Source organism: Papio anubis, chromosome 20 (genome assembly GCF_008728515.1).
Source record: "Papio anubis isolate 15944 chromosome 20, Panubis1.0, whole genome shotgun sequence".
Lineage (NCBI taxonomy): Eukaryota > Metazoa > Chordata > Mammalia > Primates > Cercopithecidae > Papio > Papio anubis.
Genome location: NC_044995.1, coordinates 9,406,758 through 9,429,849, shown reverse-complemented (window position 1 = coordinate 9,429,849; position 23,092 = coordinate 9,406,758). Strand labels below are relative to the sequence as shown.

General features: G+C 44.7%; 1 protein-coding gene across 25 annotated transcripts in view; it reads right to left on the bottom strand.

Annotated features, from left to right (window-relative positions):
- LOC101022334 (leukocyte immunoglobulin-like receptor subfamily A member 3) overlaps window positions 1–23,092 on the bottom strand; it is a 109,080-nt gene that overhangs the window by 79,756 nt on the left and 6,232 nt on the right. For 2 of the 25 annotated variants that reach the window (XM_031660248.1, XM_031660249.1), the window contains exon 1: window positions 7,828–8,880. The exons of 11 other annotated variants lie outside the window; for them this stretch is intronic. Coding sequence is in view for 6 of the 14 variants with exons in the window: in XM_031660257.1 (XP_031516117.1) it covers window positions 18,059–18,117; window positions 20,849–21,151; window positions 21,407–21,699; window positions 22,128–22,236; window positions 22,384–22,668; window positions 22,858–22,893; window positions 23,056–23,089 (1,119 nt within the window). In the remaining 8 variants the exon portion in view is untranslated. Of the gene's footprint in view, window positions 1–4; window positions 172–7,827; window positions 8,884–14,703; window positions 15,268–15,304; window positions 16,666–16,813; window positions 16,865–16,903; window positions 17,111–18,058; window positions 18,118–20,848; window positions 21,152–21,406; window positions 21,700–21,933; window positions 22,237–22,383; window positions 22,669–22,857; window positions 22,894–23,055; window positions 23,090–23,092 lie in introns of those variants that run through there. 12 more of the 25 variants (XR_004180450.1, XR_004180448.1, XM_031660255.1 and 9 more) reach the window with 11 other exon arrangements.

Here is a 23,092-nt window from a genome sequence, read left to right as displayed (position 1 = left end):
TCACTTTATCATTGCTGGACCGGGCATCTCTCGCACATGAGTGTGAGACTCACATGGGCCCCACCATGTGGGGCACAACACAGAGCTGATACTAAGCTTGGAAGCATGGACACTGCAGGGTAGAAGCGGCTACAGCAATGCTCCTCATCAGCTTTCATTCCTGAGTGAGCCCTGGGAGAAACCGTATAGAAGATCACGTGTATAGGAGAAAACCCCACCCAAGAGAAATAAAAATCAAAGCGCCCATTACAGAAAAAACAGGCAACTATAGAAACGAATTAGGAAGCTATTGTGATGTGAAAAATAGTGAATCATATAAACACATTAAGAAATAATTGCATCAAGGACAAGACACAGCTGAAATGATGAACATTGTATTGGTGTGGAATATCAATTAAATTTTTCATCAGTCATCAGAGAAAACTACAAATGAATAAAATAGAAAACATAATTAATGCGCACAAGAAACATAATGGAGAGGAAACAGATATCTGTCTGTGTGTCACACTTTCAGAATGAAGGAAATGAGTATGTTAGTCAGTAAATACTTGCAAAGAAAATGGTTGACATTTTTACAGAAATGAAGAAAGAACATGAGTTTAACGCAAACAAATTAATAAATAAAATTAATGTCTTAACTATGATAGAGTAAAAGCTACCTAGAATAGATTAAAAGTAATTTTAAAATTACTGGAGAAAATAAAAACTATTCTCAAAGGAAAGACGAGCACATTGGGACTGGATTTCCCAAGAGTAAAAAGTGACAAGAAAATGACTGGGGGTTGAGGTTCCAGTTGGCTGAATGGAAAGGGCTGGAGTCTGCCTACTCACCAAGAGGACCCAAAATGGCGAGTAAATGCCAACAGGTCAAATGGATCTTCCAACAGGATGCTGGGGTTCACCTGAGAACCATGAGGACACGTAGAGAAGAGAAGAGAAAAGGTGGGAGCCAGGAGAGGCTCTTAACATGGGGAAGGGGTGAGTGAGTGAGAGGCTCCTTAACAGAGGGAAAGGGTGAATGGTGTGAGGCCCCTGGGATCCACACCCCTGCCTTGGCCCTTTACAATTCTGGTCACAGGAGAGCCCCTGACCCCGCTTGGCCTGCAGAGGCACACAGGGAGTTCCTGGAGATGGTGCAGAGGCGCCTCTGGAGCCCACGTGGAATCCCACAGGCTTCTGATCCCTGAGCAGCCTGGGTCCAGCTGCCACTGCCTTAGCAGGGAGGGAGGAGGCCAGGCACCTCTGTGGGCCCCAGAATCAATATGACAGCTGGGGCACAGGAACAGCCAAGCTGAGCACCACACAGCTCCCCACCTCTGTTGCTTTCTGCTAAATGGGGCTTCCTTCCTGCTAATAGGGCTTGCCAGCTGCACGGCCCCAGTGCACCCGTCCTGCCCCCACCTGAACACTGTGGCCCTGGCTTGGTGCCCTCTGAAAGCCCAATGCTCAGAGGCCCCTGACAAGCCCTTTGCAGTCACTGCCACCTCTGCCTCTGCCCCTAGGCTGCCCCAGGCCTAGGGAGGGTGTGGGGAGGCCTGGCACTTTCGCATGTCCCCAACAGCAAAACCGAGTGCCACTTCTTCAGGAGGGCAGTGTGAGCAGACCCTGTGCCCCACAGCTGCCAGTCTCCAGTGCCCCAGCCAAGGGGCCCTGCCCTCCCTAGTGACAGGCCCACAGCACGGCCGCCCTGCCCCCACCTGGCCATTTTGGCTGCAGCCCTCAGCCCTTCTGAGAGCCCAGTCCCCACAGGCCTGTGATCTGCCCCCAAGTTCCAACACCCGAGCCTTCTGCCTGCCCCGCCTGAGAATTCTGCCTGTGACCTGGGGACCAGCTCAGCCCTCCCCATCACAGCCAGCACCTGAAGCCTGGAACAGCCGAAACCCAGTCAAGCCCCTTCAGGACTCACACACGCTGTCCAGCTGGCCACCTAGGGCTCTGCGATCCGGGAACTGCCTGCCCTTTCCTACTCTGCCGGCACCTGACCAGTCGCCCCAGGGCCTGAGGTTGGGCCCACCCAGCCAGCAACACTACCACAACTGACGTCCACTCTCCCATCCAGAGACGCAGAACCCCCCACATCCCACCTACATGAAGCAGCTGCCACGTCGGACAACGGACGGCCGCTCAGGGTCTGCACTGGGCTGAGGGAGGAGGCTCTGCCTTGGAACCATGTCTGCAGAGAATGGCAAGGTGGGTGTTTCCCATGGCTCCCAGTCACACCATGGCCTGGGGAGAGACAACAGTGTGTGTCTGAACTGAGACTCACGAGCCCTGGAGCAGGGGTGTGACAGGGAAACAGACAATGTCCCCTATGGGACTGGAAGTGGATGTAGCTCCTTCATCCCCCACAGAGACCTCAGGGCATTTCACTAGGCGCTGCCCCAGCCATGTCCATCAGGACTGGTGCCTGCACTCATCATTAGGATATTCGTGGGCAAGCCAGGGGTTCCAGCTCTGCCCTGCTGTGTTCCCTCACCCCGTTGGAACAGGAAGCTCAGGGCTCCAGACACTCCACGGTCCAGCCCCTCCCCTGAAACGACAGACAGCACCTCACAGGAAACACGCCAGGTCCATATGCACCTGCGTGTGCTGAGGGTGGCTCTTACCCTTAAGCACCAGCTCCCGGCCTGCGATTTGAACTGAACAGCCCAACACAAACCGTGCTGCAGAAGCGCCCAAGGCTATGGGAAAAAGCCAAAAGACCCTTCCCAACATGTTCTGCAGTCACATTCCCTGCGGGGTGGGAGGGAAAATGTGCAAAAGAAATCCCATCCAAATGAAAATAAATTCAAAGACAGTAAGTGGCAGCCTCTCCAGATGAGAAGGAATCCGTGCAAGGATTCTGACGCCGTGAAAAATCTGAATATTGTGGCACCACCAAAGGATCGCACTAGCTCTCCAGCGATGGACGCTGAAAACAACAGAAACTCAGAAAGGACAGGTAAAGAATGAGACTGAGACAAAAACATCACAAAGAATCAATGAAATAAAAAGTTGGTTTTTTGAAAGTATAAATAAAATTGACAGAGGCTAACTACACTAACCAAAAGAAGGAGAAGATTTAAATAAGCACAATCAGAAATGATCAAGTTGACAGTACAACCAACACCACAGAAATACAAACGATCATCAGAGACTACTTCGAACAGCTTTATGCACATAAACTAGAAAACCTAGAGAAGTGGATGAATTCCTAGACATATACAACTTCCCAAGATCACACAGGCAAAAAATGGAAACCCTAAACAGACCAGTAACAAGTAACAGAAAAGAATCAGTATAAACATCTTCCAGCAAAAAAGCGCAGGAACAGATGGATTCACAGTTGAAATTTGCCATATATACAAGGAAGAGCTTGTGCCAATCATACTGAAAGTTTCCAAAAAATCAAGGTGGTGGGATTCTTTCCTAGCTCATTCTATGAAACCAATATCACCCTGACAGCAAAATCAGACAAGGACCCAACAGAAAAATAAAACTACAGGCCAAGAAACCTGAGGCACATAGGTACAAAAATCCTCAAGAAAATACTAGGAAATGGAATCTAACAGTGTATAAAAAACATAATGCATCATGATCAAGTTGACTTGATTCCAGAGATGAAAGGATGGTTCAATATATGCAAAGTCAATAAAGGTGACTCATGACATAAACGTGAACTAAGAACAAAAAGCATACGATCATCTCAATAGATGCAGACAAAGCATTCAGTAAAGTCCAATATCCCTTCATGATAAAATCCCTCAACAGACTAGGCATGAAAGAAACATACCCCAAAATAATAAGAGCCTTATATGACAAACCCACAGTCAATATCAAATTGAATGGGGAGAAACGAAAGCATTTTCCCAAGAAATGGAACAAGACAAGGATGTCCACTCTCACCACTCCTATTCAACAGAGTACTGGAAGTCCTAGCCAGAGCAATCAGGCAACAGAAAGAAAGAAAGTGCATCCACATTGGAAAAGAGAAAGTGAAATTATCTGTGTGTGCTGATGACACGATCATATACCAAGAAAACCCTGAAGATTCTTCCAGAAGACTTGTAGACTTGATAAGTGACTTCAGTAAAGTCTCTGGATACAAAATCAAGCTACAAAAATCAGTAGCCTTTCTATACATGAATACCATTCAAGCTGAGAACCAAGTTAAGAACACACAAACACAAACACACACTGAGGAGTATATTTAACCAAGGAGGTGAAACACCTCTACACAGAGAATGACAAAGTGCTGATGAAAAGAACTGTAGGCAACACTACCAAACAGAAAAGTATTCCTTGCTCACAAATGGGAAGAATCAATATTATTAAAATGACCATATTGCCCAAAGCATGCTACAGATTCAACACAATTCCTATCAGATTACAAATCTCATTTCTTTAACAGAATTAGAGAGAAAGCAATTTTTAAATTCGTTTGGAACCAAAAACCAGCCTGAAGAGCTAAAACAATTCTCTGTAAAAAGAACAAACCAGGAGGCATCACATTACCTGATTTCAATTATACTGTAAGGCCATAGTAACTAAAACAGCATTTACTAGTACGAAAATATATACAGATGCCACATGGCTCGCATACAAAGCACATTCACTGCTTCATCTGGGTGTTGCACTTGGTGTTTTATAGGGAGAGTTGGCTACTCCCCTTCTCAGGGCCAACAGACCTTTTAGTGGCACTGTCTGGTACACTAAGCTGGTCATTCTCTCCAGAATAACCTCCTGTGCATTTGGATCACATATACTCATTAGTGATTGCTTAATAGAGATCTACGGGTCCTGCATCAACCCAAACAAGCTCTTAAATTCTGAAACATTTAAAATTAAGAATTTGGCCCTTAAAGTGGTTATTTTTTACAATCTACTACGTAGTTTTTTTTTTTTTTTAAGAAACTGTTAACAATCTAAAAAGTGGAACAATTCCTTTGCATTATACCCTCTGGTTTTAATAGTTACTTGTTTTTGCCCTTCCTCCATATCAAGTATCTTCTCGGTAATCACAGGTCTCAGAGTTAACTTTTGTTGTCCTGGCTAAATTGTTCTTTTTATTTACTTTTATCTGTGTAATTTTTCCTTCATTTTAAAGCAACTCTTAAATAGTTTCCTAACTAGAAAAAACCTACTTTTTTGGCAAAATCCATATCCTTGTGTTTTATAAACTTCACCAAAAACATTTTATGCTCCTACTATTTTAATTTAGTAACCCAAATTTCAAGTGAAAAAAAAATGAGATTTAACATAACATAGTTGTAAGATTGCAAATTACTTGAGAGTTTTAAGATTAAATTTACCAAATTAATTTTAGTAAATATTAAAGTTATGTGAATTCAAAGGCATCTGAGTTAGCCTCTGCCAATCTGGTAAGCACTTACTTTTTTTTAAAAAAAGACAATTGATGAGTTTTTTCATGTAGTTTGGTAGTGAAATATCACATCCAGATAACACATCTGAAGATAGAGATATAACAGGCATACAGAATAAAAAGAGCAGGTCTAAAAGATATTTCATTTTTCTGTTTTTAAACAAAAATTCCGCTCTTACTTTAGATAATTAATAAAAGTTACAGAAGCCAACACAAGGTGAAGGAGAGAGCTATCATCCAAGGCCTTTCAAAAGAGAAAGAGCCAAACTTTGATATATTCATCAGAAGAATTTCAAAAAGACAGATTACAGAATTTTTAAATTAAAAACTTTTTGCATTAAGAATAAGTTAATATTTTAGTAAAACCTTGTTTTAACCAATTATTTAGTTTTGTATCAGTGTGTGTGTTTTAAATATCAAAGACCCATCTGTAGAATGACTATTATAATTTATTTCTTAATCATAATCAACTATATTATACAACCTTTCTTTTAAAAAATGTCCTGTTTTTACTAACCTTATTGTGACTTACAGAGACCATTCACATCATGCTTAAACTGCCTGTTTTGTCCTAAATATCCCTCTTTCTTGAACTATCAGTTATTTTATTTCAGGACAAAAATTCACTACATAAGACACTTTCTTGTGTAAAATTACTTTCCTTTTCATCTTTTTTTACACCAAAATTCCTCTTTATATTTATAACTTTCTTTACATCTCTCTTCTTTCCTGGTTCCATTTATCTTGTTTTATACATGACTTTTAAGTAAGCTCTGAGTTAGACACAGATATTTATCTCTTAATAAGAATTGTTTCTTAAAAAATGTTTCCCTATAATTTTTAAATTATAAATTATCCAGCTAGTCAATTAATATCTATTATTTAATATAACTTTAGATTCTAAATTATGTGAGAAGTTTGTTTATAAGCATTTATTCCATTGCATTTACTTGATAAATTTATTTAATAGTTTACCCAGATTATTTATGAACACTGTGACAGTCATCACTTCAAGTTAATTCCCTGTTAACCAATGTTATAAACTATGAATTTCAGGTGTTTACTTAAGTAAGGGAACTTATGGTTAAATATAAGGGTATTTTTTTAACCAATATCTCAATAGTTAGCTGTTTTCACATAACCAACAATATTACATGGCTTCTTTATTAAAAATTATACAAGCAAAGATCATTCTGTTTTGGGCCAGGTTTATAATTTTGTTTTGTGTGTGTAAGGCTGCTCTTGAACTCCCAACCTCAGGTGATCCACCGACCTTGGCCTCCCAAAGTGCTGGGATTTCAGGCATGAGCCACCGTGCCCAGCCAGGTTTGTAGTTTTATAACCCTTGTGGCAAATCTCATACTATTCTGCAGGGCTAAGCCCAAAACCACTTGTGCAATAAATGCAAACAAAAATGCTAACAATTCTTAAGACATTTCTAATCTTATTTTACCAATAGTTTTAAAGCCAGCTTATTTATTAAAGATTTTACTTAAGTCATGTGAACTTGAAGAAGCATTTTGTTCTGATAAAGTATTTGATTTAAGCACTTGTATTTTCTTTAAGCCAATTAATTAGAGCTCTTTTGTATATTTTTAGTAGTGAAACGTAACGTACACCACACACAGATACATGGATGCATTAGGCATGCTGATAGAAGTACATCTTATAGATTCAAAAATCCTCTTTTTTTTTTATCTCAAATTTTCAAACTCTTTTTTTTTTTTTTTTGAGGCAAGGTCTCACTCTGTCACCCAGACTGGAGTGCAGTGGCATGATCTTGGCTCACTGCAACCTCCATCTCCCATGCTCAAGCGATTCTCCTGTCTCAGTCTCCCAAGTAGCTGGGATTACAGGAGTGTACCACTACTGCCTGGCTAAGTTTTACATTTTTAGTAGAGACAGGGATTCACCATGTTGGCCAGGCTGGTCTTGAACTCCTGACACCTACCTCAGCTTCCCAAAGTGCTGGGAATACAGGTGTGAGCCACCGCACCCAACCCTTTCAAACTCTTCATAACCTGTTTCCTTACCCCAAGCAGTTATCAGCTAAATATCCCTAAATTTCCATATTACAGGAAACAATTTTTAGATGAAAAAATCAGATAGCAAAACTTACATCTCAAAGTACAGAGGAAGAAGTCGGGTGTGTTAGAGGGACATTAAAATGGGTTCATTGCTAATTAAACATAAGATTATAGAAATCTATCATAAAGGCTTTTAAACACACACCACACACACACACACACATGCACACACAGACATCCTGTAGCTTTTACTTCAAAACTCTAGCCATGAGATATTAATATAAATTTACCAGTTTGCAAAAAAAAATTTGGATCTGGACAGTGGTTTTTATCTCAGTAGAAAAGTAACAGCAGATGTAAAGCAAGCAGAAAAGAAAATAGAGAAAGAGAGAACTTAGGAACTCTATAGTTTGCAAGCCGTCATTAGGGCTCTCTTACCTTGATGTAAATGTGCACAAAGACAATAATATTTTTGTTTTACACAAACTCCAGCAAGTAGAGGCGCCATAAAACCAATGGAGTGCCCACAAGGGGGTCATTCTTCTTGTTTTCTCCTCATTCTTAGATTATTTGTTTCCCACTTTTTCTTTTCTTTTTTCTTTTCTCTTCTCTTCCTCCTCTCTTCTCCTCTTCCCTCCTGTCCTCTCCTCTCCTCTCTTCTCCTTTTGTTAAAGGAGGAAGTGAGCTGTGGCCTAGGGGTTTGTGCAGTGGGCCACAGTGTGCTGGTTGTGGGTGGGACTCCACAGGGTCTCGCCACTGAGTCATTTCTTCCCTTTCATGTGTGTAAATTTTTCTCTCCGAAGGTCTAAACACCTCCAGGAGTGCTCAAAATGCAGAGTGACCAGCTCCCATCTGTGCTTCCTGAACAAACCTTTTTAATACTGATTTTGCTGTGGGTTCCCTGTAAGCCACTCACATCACGGTGGGGTCCACCTCCCCAGACACTCCCACAAGCCCTCCTCATCACTTCCCACATTTTCGGCTGGGAGGAGCAAAATGCCCTTTCTTTTTTAAGCTGAGGAAACACAGTCAGTCATTTCCCTATGAAAACAACAGTTCAGTTCCTCATGCAAATGTGAACAGGCAAGCCAAATCGAGATTAATGTGGGGAGAAAAGCAATGGAGAAGACCCTTTAGAATGTATCTCCCAACTAGAAGTAGGATCCTTAAACAACAACTTCCTAGAAAGAAAAAGAAATAGTAGCTCAGAATAAATAAAGGGCCGTCAACCAAAGGGAGGTCGGGACTCAGGAGGACTTACCACTTCCAGCAGAGAAGAAGCTCAAAATCCCGGAGGCTTTCAGTGGACCCCTGCTGGTACCGTAGCTCCAGGTTGAGACAATTCCTTTGGAATCCTGAGTCTTATCTGAGACCTCACGTGTTCAGGCACCAAATTATTGTGGACAAAAAGAGTCAAACTCTGTAATACATTAAAAGAGATTTATTCTGAGCCAAATATGAGGAACCAGCCCTCAGGAGGTCCTGAGAACATGTGTCCCTTGACTTTTTAATAATAGCCCTTCTGACAGGCGTCAGAAGATATCTCATTGTGGTTTTGATGTGCGTTTCTCTCGTGATCAGTGATGTTGAGCTTTTTTAATATGATTGTTGACCACATGTATGTCTTCTTTTGAAAAGTGTCTGTTCATGTCCTTTGCCCACATTTTAATGGTTGTTTGTTTTCTTCTTGTAAATTTGTCTAAGTTCCTTAAAGATATTGGAGAGTAGACCTTTATTAGATGCATAGTTTGCAAAAACTTTCTCCCAGTCTGTAGATTGTCAGTTTACTCTGTTTACAGTTTCTTTGCAGTGCAGAAACCCTTTGGTTTAATTAGATCTCATTTGTCAATTTTTGCTTTTGTTGCCATTTCTTTTGGCATTTTAGTCATAAAATCTTTGCCCATGCCTGTGTCCTGAATGTATTGTCTAGGTTGTCTTCCAGGTTTTTATAGTTTTAGGTTTTACATCCATCAATCAATCCATCTAAAGTTAATTTTTTTATATATGGTGTAAGGAAGAGGTCCAGTTTCAATTGTCTCCATATGGCTAGCCAGTTATCCCAGCACCATGTGTTGAATAGGGAATCCTTTCCCCATTGCTTGTTTTTGACAGGTTTCATAAAGATCAGATAGTTGTAGGTGTGTGGTACTATTTCTGGGTTTTCTATTCTGTTCCATTGGTCTATGTGTTTGTTTTTGTACCAGTACCATGCTGTTTTGGTTACTGTAGCCCTGTAGTATAGTTTGAAGTCAGGTAACATAATGCCTCCAGCTTTGGTTTTCTGTTTTTGTTTTTGCTTAGGCTTGCCTTGACTATTTGGGCTCTTTTTAGGTTCCATATGAATTTTTAAATTTTAAATTTTTGGTTCCATATGGTTTTTCTAGTTCTGTGAAGAATCTCAATGATAGCTTAATACAAATAGTACTGAATCTACAAATGGCTCTGAGCAGTATGCCCATTTTTAAGATGTTTATTCTTCCTATTCATGATCATGGAATGTTTTTCCATTTGTTTGTGTCATCTCTAATTTTTTGAGCAGTGTTTTATAGTTCTCCTTCAAGAAATTGTTCACCTTCCTAGTTAACTATATTCCTAGGTTTTGTGTGTGTGTGTGTGTGTGTGTGTAAACTGTAAATGGGATTGCATTCCTGATTTGGCTCTCAACTCGACTGTTATTGGTATATAAATGCTAGTGATTTTTGCACATTTATTTTGTATCTTGAGTCTTTGCTGATGTTGTTTACCAGCTTAAGAAGCTTTTGGGTTGAGACTATGATGTTTTCTAGATATAGGATCATGTCATCAGCAGACAAAGATAGTTTGACTTCCTCTCTTCCTATTGGAATACACCTTATTTTTTTCTCTTGCCTGATTGCCCTGCCTAGTATTTCCAATACTGTTGAATAGCAGTGGTGAGAGAGGGCATTCTTGTGCCAGTTTTCAAGTGGATTGCTTCCAGCTTTTGCCCATTCAGCATGATGTTGGCTGTGGGTTTGTCATAAATGGCTCTTATTATTTTGAAGTATGTACCTTCCATACTAGTTTAATTAGAGTTTTGAACAAGAAGTGATGTTAAATTTTATCAGAAGCCTTTTCTGCATCATTGATATAATCATGTGGGTTTTTTTGTTTTAGCTCTGTTTATGTGATGAATCTGTTTTTTGATTTGTGTATGTTGAACCAATTTCAGGCTCATTATTGGTCCATTGAAGAATTCAATTTCTTCCTGGTTCAGTCTTGGGGGGGTGCATGTGTCTGGGAATTTACCCATTTCTTTTAGATTTTCTAGTTTATGTGCATACAGGTGTTCATTATATTCTCTGATGGTTGTTTGTATTTCTCTGGGATCAATGGTAATATTCCTCATGTCATTTGTGATTGTATTTATTCAAATCTTCTCTTTTTTAAAAAATTAGTCTAGCTAGCAGCCTATTTTATTAATTTTTTCAAAAAAACAGCTCCTGGATGTGTTGATCTTTTGAATGATTTTTCTGTGTCCCAATCTCCTTCAGTTCAGCTCAGATTTTGATTCTTTCTTGTATTCTACTAGCTTTGGGGTTTGTTTGCTCTTCATTCTCTAGGTCTTTTAGTTATGATGTTAGGTCATCACAACTAATGCGACGTGGACATTTAGTGCTATGCATTTTCCTCTACTCCCTTAGCTGTGTCCCAGAGATTCTGGTATGTTGTATCTTTGCTCTCATTCATTTGTAATACCTTCTTGATTTCTGCCTTAATTTCGTTATTTACCCTGATATCATTCAGGAGCAGGTTTTTTAATTGCCATGTAATCATATGATTTTGAGTGAGTTTCTTAGTCTCAATTTCTAATTTGATTGTGCTGTGGTCAGAGAGTGGTTTGTGCCGACTTCAGTTGTCACAAACTGAATTTGCTGAGGAGTGTTTTGCTTCCAATCATGTGACTGAATTTAGAGCATGTGCCATGTGGTGATGAGAAGAATGTAAATTCTGGTTTGGGGGCGTCGAGAGTTCTGTAGATGTCTATCATGCCCATTTGATCCAGTGCTGTGCTCAGGTCCTGAGTATCTTAGTCAATTTTCTGTCTTGAGGATCTGTCTAATAGTGTAAGTGGGGTATTAAGGTCTCCCACTATTTGTGCGTGGGAGTCTAAGTCTCTTTGAAGCTCTTTACAAATTTCTTTTATGAATCTGGGTGCTGCTGTGTTGGATGCATAGATATTTAGGAAAGTTAGATCTTGAATGGAATGAATGGAATTCTCATGGGAACATGACCAAGGTTCTAAGATCCATGAAGGTGTCAGTTTGAGTGACATACATTTTTTTTTTTTTTTTTTTTTTTTGAGACAGAGTCTTACGCTGTCGCCCAGGCTGGGAGTGCGGTGGGGCAGTCTTGCCTCACTGCAACCTCCTGCCTCCCAGGTCCAAGCGATTGTCCTGCCTCAGCCTCCCGAGTAGCTGGGGTTACAGTTGCTTGCCACCATGCCCAGCTAATTTTTGTATTTTTAGTAGAAACGGGATTTCACCATGTTGGCCAGGCTGGTCTCGAACTCCAGACTTCATATAATCTGCTGGCCTCTGCCTCCCAAAGTGCTGGGATTACAGGCGTGAGCCGCCACGCCCTCCTGAGTGATATATGTTTTTACCTGCAACCACAAACTCTTACAGATCATCACAGGTAGCTGGAGAAAAATATAAGACCAGATCGTTTGTAATTTCCCTTGGTTCAGACAATTGTTGGTCCTATGAGAAACTGAATCTGGTACTTTCTCAGTGTGAACTAGGAATAGTTTCACTTCATGGGAAATTGCAACCTACTTATTTTAGAACACTGAGTGATATTAGAGTATCACATCCTGTTTGTACTTCTCCATGGGTGTGGGGAAAAAAAAAGACAAAAAGGGTTTTGTGTGATACTTGGGAGATGTGAGCTTTTATAAAGACAAATATATACATATATACACATGTATATACACATGTATAGTTACTATTACAATTATCTGGCCTAAGAAAAGAGACAGGGAACCAAGATTCTTCTTTATAACACCTTTTTCGGACCAAGAATGGAACAGAAACACATACTTTTTCTCCTCAGCCACCAAGACTCAGGGCTGTCTCTTTCCTCTCAGGCCAGTAAGGAGTCTCCACTTTCCACCAGTAGTTCTTACAGATGAAGCCCAGTTATCCCTACATGCCCATATATACAATCACATTTATAGTTGTTTTAAATTTCAAAATCTCTAACACTTGAGCCTCTTCCATTTTGTACTTGAGTTTATATTGCTAAGATGCATGCCTATTAATTTTTAGTTCCTTATTATTATTATTATTATGTTCAACTTTTATTTTAGAATGTGGGGGCACATAACGCAAGTTTGTTAGAAAGGTATATTACGTGATGCTGAGGTTTGGAGAACAAATGAATCCGTAAACCCAGGTAGTGAGCATAGCACCCAACAGACAGTTTTTCAGCCCTTGCCCTCCTCCCTCTCTCCCCACTCTAAGTGTCTCCAGTGCCAGAGCCAGACTGTCTCAAAGAAAAAAAAAAATCACAGGAAACATCCTGTTGTTACAGGCATTGGCAAAGTGTTTACAGCTAAGTCTTCGAAAGCAATTAAACAAAAACAAAAATTGATGAGTGGGACCTCATTAACCTACAGATCCAGTGAAGGCCTAATATTCAGAATCTAGAAGCAACTTACACAAATCAGCAAGCAACAAACAAACAGCCCCGTTAACAAGTGTGCAAAGGACATGAACAGACACTTATCTATGCACACATGTGCCCAATGTTTAGCTCCTGTTTATGAGTGACAGCGTGCTATGTTTGACTTTCTGTTTCCACATTACATCACTTAGGCTAATGACCTCTAGCTCCATCCATGCTGCTGCAAAGCGCATGATTTAATTTGATTTTAACGGGGCTGTTTGTTTTGTGCTTGCTGATTAGTGTAAGTTGCTTGCAGATTCTGAGTATTAGACCTTCGCTGGCTCTGTAGGTTAATGAGGTCCCACTCATGAATTTTTGTTTTTGTTTCATTGCTTTTGAGGACTTAGCTGTAAACACTTTGCCTGTATCAAGGAAGATGTTTCCTATTTATTTATTTATTTATTTTTCTTTGAGACGGAGTCTGGCTCTGCTGCCAAGGCTGCAGTGCAGTGGCGCGATCTCAGCTCACTGCAACATTTGCCCCCCAGGTTCAAGCAGTTCTCCTGCCTCAGCCTCCCAAGTAGCTGGGATTACAGGTGCCTGTCTCCATGCCAGGCTATTTTTTTTTTTCTTTTTTGTATTTTTAGTAGAAATGGGGTTTCCACCATGTTTTCTTCTAGGATTCTTATAGGTTGAGATCTTACATTAAAATATTTAATCTAGGCTGGGCTTGGTGGCTCACGCCTGTAATCCCAGCACTTTGGGAGGCTGAAGGGGGCAGATCACAAGGTCAAGAGATCGAGACCATCCTGGCTAACACAGTGAAACCCCATCTCTACTAAAAATACAAAAAAAAGTAGCCGGATGCGGTGGCGGGCGCCTGTAGTCCCAGCTACTCAGGAGACTGAGGCAGGAGAATGGCAGGAACCCGGGAGGCAGAGTTTACAGTGAGCCGAGATTGCGCCACTGCACTCCAGCCTGAGCGACAGAGCGAGACTCTGTCTCAAAAAAAAAAAAAAAGAAAAAAAATATATATATTTAATCTGTCTTGCTTTAATTTTTGTATATGGTGATATGTAGGGGTCTGTCCAGTTTCATTCTTTTGCATATGGCTAGCCAGTTATCACAGGATTATTTTTTAAATAGGGAGTCTTTTCACCATTGCCTATTTTTGTTGACTTTGTTTAATTTCAGATGATGATGGTAGGTGTGTGGCTTTATTCTGTTTCATTGGTCTATGTGTCTGTTTTTGTACCAGTACCATAATGTTTTGGTTACTGTAGCTTTGTATTATAGTTTTTTCTTAAAAATGTATTTTATTTCAATAGCTTTTGGGGTACAAGTGGTTTCTAGTTGTATGAATGAATTGTACAGTGGTGAAGCCTGAGGTTTTAGGGCACTCGTCGCCATAATAGTATACATTGTATTTGGTACGTAGTATTTTATTACTCACTCTCCACCCCCTTTCTCCCTTCTGGGTCTCCAATGTTCATTATACCCCTTTATATGTCTTTGATTACCCATAACTTAGCTCCCACTTGTAAGTGAGAGCATACGGTATTTGGTTTTCCATTGCTGAGTTAGTTCACTTAGTGTCATGGCCCCCCGCTTCATCCAGGTTGCTGCAAAAGACATTATTTCATTTTCTTCAATGGCTGAATAGTATTTTCTTGTGTGTATGTACCACATTCATTCATCGGCTGATGGGCACTTAGGTCGATTCCACATCTTTGCAATTATGAATTTTGCTGCAATAAACATATGTATGCAAGTGTGTTTCTGATGTGATGATGTCTTTTCCTCTGGGACGTACACATTTGTTGGCTGCAGTGGGCTGCTGGTGGGTGCAGGGGTGCTGGCCTCCGTGTCGGTGTTCAATGCAGTGGTGTCAGCAAGGCTGGGTGGGGTGGGCAGGAGCCCCGCAGGTGTTCGTATGAGCATTTGCACTGGTAGTGGTGTTAGCACGGTGGTGGGGCTCTGGCCTCACAGGATTCTGTACACCCTCCATGTGCACTTCCACGCTGGTGGCAGCAGCTGCTTGCAGTGGGGGTGGATCCTCTGGTCTCCCTGTGTGTGTGCACACCAGTGGCAGTGTTGGCGTGGGGAGGTTAGAGAGCTGGTGGGCACTGGACAGGCAATCTCTGCACCCACGAATGCTCTGACAGCAGTCCCAGTGCTCGGGGTCATTGGGTGAGTGGGTGAACTCACACCAGCAGCTGTGGCATGGCGAGATGCATGTGCACCCACGTGCTGTTGGGGAGGAGAGAGATTTCTTTGTTCTAGAGGGTAGTTGGCAAACGATAAGATTTCTTTATTCTAGACAGTAGAGGGTGAATGATAAGATTTCTTTATTTTACATGGTAGATGGCAAATGGCTGCTCCCTTTGTCCTAGAAAGTTCAGGACTATTTGATCCCTCGTGTTTCTCAGGATCCTCCCTCCAAACATTCTATTCTGTGCAGCAGGGTTTTACATCCTTCCAACACAACAGTGGTCTTTGACCTAGACATGTTGAACTCTTTAGTGCTAGGACCCAAGTCCTCTTGCTGTTTTGGGACAATTCAGAAAAGAATCAGCCCCAGTCCTTTTGCATACTTCTGTCTGACTGTCCTAGGTGAGTAGAAAGAAACAGCTCAACTGCTTGACAAAATTTGTTGACCTGACGTCTTGCCTGCAGCTGGATTTCTATCCTACTTCTGTGATTTTCCTTTCGTGGATCACCAACGCACTGCAAACGCCTATCATTGCTTTTCACATGGTATACTTTGGTTCTGCCTGGAAAGGCAGGAAATCTCGGAGTGAGGAGCTCACAGATCATAGGCAGATTGAAATGTTTTCAGCAAGAATAGGCAAAGCCGTAGAGACAGAAAGCACACTCGTGGTTAGCAGGTGCTGGAGGGAGGAAGGAATGGGGAGTGGCTGCTGACTGGGTGTAGGGTGACGACAATGTGTGGAACAGGATGGCAGTGATGGTGACACAATGATCTGAGGGGAAGCTAAACAGGTAGCATCTGAGAAGGAGGGAAGGGCTCACAGGGTTCAGAGAGGGTGTCAGGGCATCAGAGTGGATTTATCTTTTCCTGGTGGAAATCCGATACTCCCCCATTGATTTAGTTACTGAAGCGCGTTTGGAACTCTGAACTGAAGAGATGGAGGCTCAGTAAAGCACACCAGGGAGTGTGGCAATGAGGAATAAAGAAGACTGTGTTACACGCCATGGACCAGAGCACGCAGGTGTGCAGAGCTGTGGACCCAACGCTGCCGTGTGGGATGTAGCCTCATGTCTGGGGGTGGGAAAAGAAGGGGATCCAACCAAGGGAAGTCAACATTAATAGAGAGGAAAGGTATCACATGTTATGTGCCATGGATCACCCTGGAAAATGTCTCTGCAATCCAACACTGATTCGTCCTTCTGGAAATGATCGGCAGACAGTCCAGATAGCATTGGCCCTAAATTGTCTCCTGTTCCTAAGGCCCCAACACTCTGAAGGGTGCATTCTTCTCTCTCCTGTTCACCTCCTGGCTGCATCTTGGAGGCTTCTCTGGCTGTGCTGAGGCTCAAATAGCAGAATCCCGAGGACCACCAGGATTAAGCCAGCCATGCCCATGCGAATGAGATTCTCCACTGTGTAATCCTGGGAGTGTGAGGCTGGGGATCGTGGACAAGGAGGTCACAGAGGTCGGGACAGATCTACATCACCCAGGACCTCTGGATACCCACCCAGAGCACATCCTTACCCTTGACAGGACCCAACCCTTGTGCCCGGCCCCGTAAATGAGAGCATCTCCTCACTCACCAGTCTTGGGGTCTGAATTGTTTTGTGACAGACCGAGGGTGTCAGCTGCTCCTGAGAATGAAAACAGAGGGGAAGAGCCCTGAGCCAGCCTCTCCCCCGGGCTCTTCACTCTTACCTTCCCCTATGTCTCCTGACATGAGTTCTAGTGAGTTCCTCGATAAACCCTTCCTCTGCCGCAGCAGCACTCCCTTCAGTCTCCTTATTGAATTATTTCAGACTTCCTGTGTCCTACAAACCCAAACGTTGCTCCTGAGGCATTTGGGGAGGACATTTTCCTGCACTCTGGGAGCTCAGAATCTGAAAGGTAATACAGAAGTCACTGAGCCCCGTGCACTGTCTGTGCAGCCAGGGACACAGGAGCACATAAGCCAATTCCCCCGGAGAGGAGAGTTTCACTTATCCACCAGCTGAGGACCCAGGCTCCACGCATGAGAGGCTGGTCCGCAGGGGCTCCCCAGTGTCAGAAGCACAAAAGGGGGAAATTCTGGGGGTGCTGCTTCTTCACACAGCCTCAGCCAGTTCAGCCGGAGTTTCATCTTCCGTTTAATCTCTAGTTTACTAATTCCTCATATAGGCAGTAACACCTAGAATGCGACGCAGGTGACCACATTCATACACATACAAATAGATGTACGTTAAATGGTGGTGTCACTCAAGGTTCATGAATCAGTATTTGTTTTTATGAAGTGTGAATCTAGACCAGGAACAAACATGTAAACACCTATCACTTCAAATATGTTAAGCATATGCGTGAATATACATCAAATGAATTTGGATATACTTACATATTCAAATGTATCTTACATAACCACATGTAAATATGTACATATGTAAAACTTCAGCTATATATTTAAGATGTCGTTACATACATGTTGACATTTAAAGTGAGAAGTGTTGGCACATAATTTAGAAATGAAGAAGTAAAATTTCCCATTGTCTTATGGTTTACACACATTGCATTAGTCAATTAGAGGAGATCCGTTGAGAAGCAATTAGCACAGGGCACTTTGGTAGTGAGTTAGCATGAAATACAATGAATATACTCAAAGCAGTAGCTTTCTCATGGAGAGTTGTCTCTTCTTTAAAATATGTAAAGGAAATACTTCACTTATAAATTGTTAAAGGTGGTGAAGAATTCTTTAAATTAGAATGAATGTAATTTTTTAAAATGTCCACCCAGGACACCCAGCTCCCCTTGACAGGACCTGACCCTCTGTGCCCAGCGTCATCACCGCGAGCATCTCCTCACTCACCAGCCTTGGAGTCGGACTTGGTTTGTGGTGGGCTGAAGGTCTCAGCTGCTCCTGAGAATCAAAACAGGAGAAGAGACATATTCAGATGTAACTTATATAACAAATTCTGTATAAGGTTATGTATAACTTATATAACCTCCCCATCAAGGAGAGGTGGGTGTCCTGGGTAGACATATAAAAAAGTAAATTCAGGCCAGGCACGGTGGCTCACGCCTGTAATCCCAGCATTTTGGGAGGCTGAGGCTGGCGGATCACGAGGTCAGGAGTTCAAGACCAGCCTGGCCAACATGGTGAAACCCCGTCTCTACTAAAAATACAAAAATTAGCTAGGTGTGGTGGTGGGCGCCTGTAATCCCAGCTACTTGGGAGGTTGAGACAGGAGAAGTGCTTGAAACCGGAAAGCAGAGGTTGCAGTGAGCCAAGATCGCACCACTGCACTCCAGACTGGACAACGAGAGCAAAAGTCCATCTCAAAAAAAGTAAAAATATATATATTTATTCTAATTTAAAGAATTATTCAACACCTTTAACAATGTGTAAGTGAAGTATTTGTTTCTTTACTTTTTTTAAAACAAGAGATAAGTATCCACGAGAAAGCTACTGGTTTGGGTCTATTCATTGTATTTCATATTAACTCACTACCAAATTGCCCCCTTCTAATTTAAATCTAAATTAACAATTTAAAGCACTTTTTCATATAAAAAACGTTTAGTTAGATGTTAGAATGATCCAGTGATTGGACAAGATTGGACATGAACCCACCGGGGCCCAGGGTTGAGCTGCACTGCAGCACCTGCTGACCTCCCGCGGGTTTCACGAGCCACAGGGAGCCGCCCAGACAGTTTCCCTTGGGCCACTGTGCTTTGAAACATCCAAACACTTCTGAGGTTCATTAAGGAGACCTCAATTTTTAATATGTACGGGAGGAAGACTTGAGGTTAATGAAGAATGGATGTCTACATTGAATATATAAATTAAATCAAGGCCCAATGAAAGGCAAAGTAGAATTAAATATTTTTAAAGAATAGGTTCATATAATTGAAATAAAAAATATACATTTATATATTGAAGTATTGCTTTAAAAGTTTTAGTAAAGGAGAGGGCAACAATGGACAAAGGCGTATAGAAAACACAGAGTAGAAATGAGTGACACACGACACGCTCTGTGACTAATTCCCTAACTCGTGCAGGGAGCAGGTGCACGGTCCCTTCTTAGTCTCAAGGTGCCCTGAGCACGGAGCCTCGGTGGGATCTGACTGTGATGAGGCTGGAGTCCACCCTAAACGTGCTCCTTTAGAGAGAAGCACCCCAGCTGTGGGTGCCGCTCACATGGCCCCTCCTGTGCTCACCTCGTGGGCTCAGGCTCAGGGCACTCCTGAGACTAAGGAGGGGCCATGCACCTGCTCCCTGGCAAGTTAGGGAATTATTGACAGCATGTGTTGTGTGTCACTCACTCATTTCTACTCTGGGGTAGACTCCACCCTCATTACAGTCAGATCCCACCAAGGCCTCCTCTCCTGTCTTGAGATGGCCCAGGGACCCCACAGGTGTGGGTGAGGGGCTCATCCTCAGGGGCTCTCGGAAATAAGAAGTGAGAGCTACCAAAGGACCATCCACCTGTCTTCTCTCCACCTCGCCCGCCTCTGTTCCTCCTCCATCAGCCCCAGCATCTTCCCTGGGTCCAGCCTGACTGGGAGCAGATGCACGGCCCCTCCTGCTGACCCGACCTGTTCTCCTTCCTCTACTCATCACACATCCCGCAGGACAAGGTCGGGGTGTGGGCTCCTGCAGAGCTGTGCCAGGTGTTGCTTTTGGTAGAAAATTGGAGAGATTTTGTTTTGTACATGAGACAGTGGAGAGTCTCAACCAGAGGTGATGGCTCCTGGGAATCCTGCTCCTGGAGGGGGAAAGTGCCCGCTGCTCCCCTGGTCAGTGTTGAACCTCAGACACCTCCCTCCACTCTGACCACCATGGAGTGAACACCTGCCCCATCCCTGGAGCCCCAGGAAGCCACGTGGACCACACCCTTACTGTCCACCCTCCCCTCTGCTGCCCTGGAAATCAGACCCTGAATATTGAAGTTACCATTGAGATGAGTCTAAAAACTTCTCTTGAACTGGGTGTGACGGTGTTTTTGTCACCATGAGTCAGGACTTAGAGGTTGGGACCCCCAGAGGCTCTGATTCTGAGGTGGAGACATCAGGAGGGGAGTGGGTGGGACCTCCGTCTTCCACCGTCGGTCTAATCTCATCTCCTCTGAGGTTCACCCCCGTCTCCTCCCAGCCCTCCCTGCTCTTTACCCTACTGAGAGTCCAGGGGTTGGAGCCAGGTGTGGGAGGTCCCGGTCTATTTCCACCCTCTCATGGACTGGACTCTCCCCTGCAGACCCTCCCCGTTCACTCCCCTCTTTTCTTTTCTTTTTTTTTGAGACGGAGTCTCGCTCTGTGGCCCAGGCTGGAGTGCAGTGGTGTGATGTCGGCTCACTGCAAGCTCCGCCTCCCGGGTTCACGCCATTCTCCTGCCTCAGCCTCCCGAGTACCTGGGACTACGGGCACCTGCCACCATGTCCAGCTAATTTTTTCTATTTTTCAGTGGAGACGGGGTTTCACCATGTTAGCCAGGATGGTCTCGATCTCCTGATCTCGTGATCCACTCGCCTCGGCCTCCCAAAGTGCTGGGATTACAGGCCAACTCCCCTCTTTTCTTAGTGTCCAGAGCTCTGCTGGGAGCAGGGCCTTTGCTGAGCCTTTGGGCTCAGAGAGGACAGGGTCAGGGCCCTCACCTGAGACCACGAGCTCCAGGGGGTCACTGGGGACAGACAGCAGGTAGGGGTTGGAGCTGCGTGAGCCGTAGCACCTGTAGGTCCCCGCGTGGGCTGAGGTCACAGGACTCATGGAAAATTCAGCCTGGTACTTGGGATATTTGTACATTGATCTTAGATGGAGGTGGGCATCAGCTGCTCCCGCCTGGGTCAGAAGGAAAGCGTGGAACTGCCACGAGGACTGACACAGCAGGGTCACGTTCTCTCCTGAGACCACCTTGGGGCCCGGCTGCACTGAGAGGAAGGGTGTGCCACGGATCTGTCCTGGAGAGAAGAAGGATGGGTGAGGGGCTGCCCCACCTGGTTCTGAGCTGACGCCTCTCCAGGCTTCTATCTGGGACCCTCAGTCTCTGTCTCTGTTTTCTCTGAGTCTCCCCCTCCCCACCCATCCCCTGTCTCTGTCTGTCTCTCTCTCTCCCTTGGGACCCCCAACCCTCATCCCAGCCATCACCACCTGGGCTCCCCCAGCAGGGCCTGAGCAGAGCCTGGGTCCCTGACTGAACCCACAGGGCTCCTCACCTGCAATCAGGATGTCCAGGGGGTCACTGGGGGCCGACCACTCGGAGGAGAGGTTGTGTGCACCGTAGCATCTGTACTGGCCCCTGTGGGGGCGCCTCACAGGGCCCAGGAGGAAGTTGGCCTGGGAGAGCCCAGCCTGGGCTGCTGGGCTAGGGCGCTGGAGGGAAGCTATCTCTCCTCCCTTGTACAGAGCGACCCAGCCGGCATCAGAGCCACACTGGAGGGCCAGCGATCCCCAGGGGCCACCAGAGCAGGACCCGGGCCGCAGACTGACAGACGGCTTCAGGAAACACCTGGCAAGGTGGGTCACTGCCTCCCAGGATGCACTCCTCAGGGCCTCCCCACAAACCCTCCCTCTCTCCCCGGCCTCACTCACTGGCTGATCTCTCCTGCGTCTCTAGCCTCCCAGGAGCCTGAGCCCTTCCTGGCCCCAACACATCATCCCACCTGGTGCTGCCCTGAGACGCGGCTCCTCCCCACCTGCCTGGAGACTCAGGGAGCTCCAGACAATGCTGTGAATTTCTCACCTGGGACCAGGAGCTCCAGGAGATCACTGGGTAAAGACCACACATAGGGAGAGCGTGAGTCATAACCATAGCACCGGTACGACCACCTGCGACTCGGGCTCACGGGGCCCACGGAGAAGACGGCCCAGGATGACCCATGGGTATGGGGCTGAGAGTTCAGGCATTGTGGGTGTTCATCTTCTCCTTCCTTACACAGGATGAAGCCATCAAATGCCGCCCATGAGACACACTGGAGGGTCACGTTCCCTCCTGAGGCCACCACAGGGCTGGGCAGGGCTGAGAGGGTGGATTTGTTGTAGGCTCCTGGGAGAGAAGGAGGCACCATGTTAAATGGGACTCACACCTCCCACATCATCCCCAGGGCTGGGCTGTGAGAGGGAGACGCCCCTGAGAGCCGACCCCCTTCCTGAGGGCAGAGCCTGGGGCTGGGACCCCTGAGTGTCCTCTCACCTGTCACCACCAGCTCCAGGGGGTCACTGGGCTCTGATGAGTGAGTGTGGCTGTAATACCGACAGCGATACTGCCCTGCGTGTTCCAAGGTGATGGATGCAATGGGGAAATAGCCCTTCTTGACAAGCTCTTGTCGTATCCGTCTAACCCAGGATGCTGGGTTTTTTTCCCTATATAGACGATACTCCTGAACCTGAAGGCTCCCCTGACACCTGAGGGTCACAGGACTCCCCTCGCTGATCACAGACCCTGGCTCAGCCCAGAGAGTGGGCTTGGGAAGCGTCCCTGGAAGGAAATCAGAGATCGGATTCTAAGTCATTTCCCACCCAACAGATCTCAGCTCTTGATGGCAGGACCCTCCACACGCCCCCATCAGTCAGCCCAGAACTGCTATTCCCTATCCCCAGCTGCACCGAGGAGGCCCCTTGTCCCCAGGGAGGAGGAGGGAACTGGAACAGCTGGGGACAGACTCACCTGCCTGCACGCGGGTCCTGGGGCCCAGACTCAGCCCTGGAAGAGAGTTCCCTGTGAGAGATTTGCCCCTGAAGCCTGAGCAGGTCCTCCCCTGCCTGGGATCTTTGTGAGCCCCTGGGGTCTCCTTATGCACCAGAGTTTGGCTGTGGGGTGAGGCCCTTCCTAGGTTAGAATCTCCCCTCCCTCTTCAAATCTCACCGAGACAGATCAGGACCATGAGGATGGGGGTCATGGC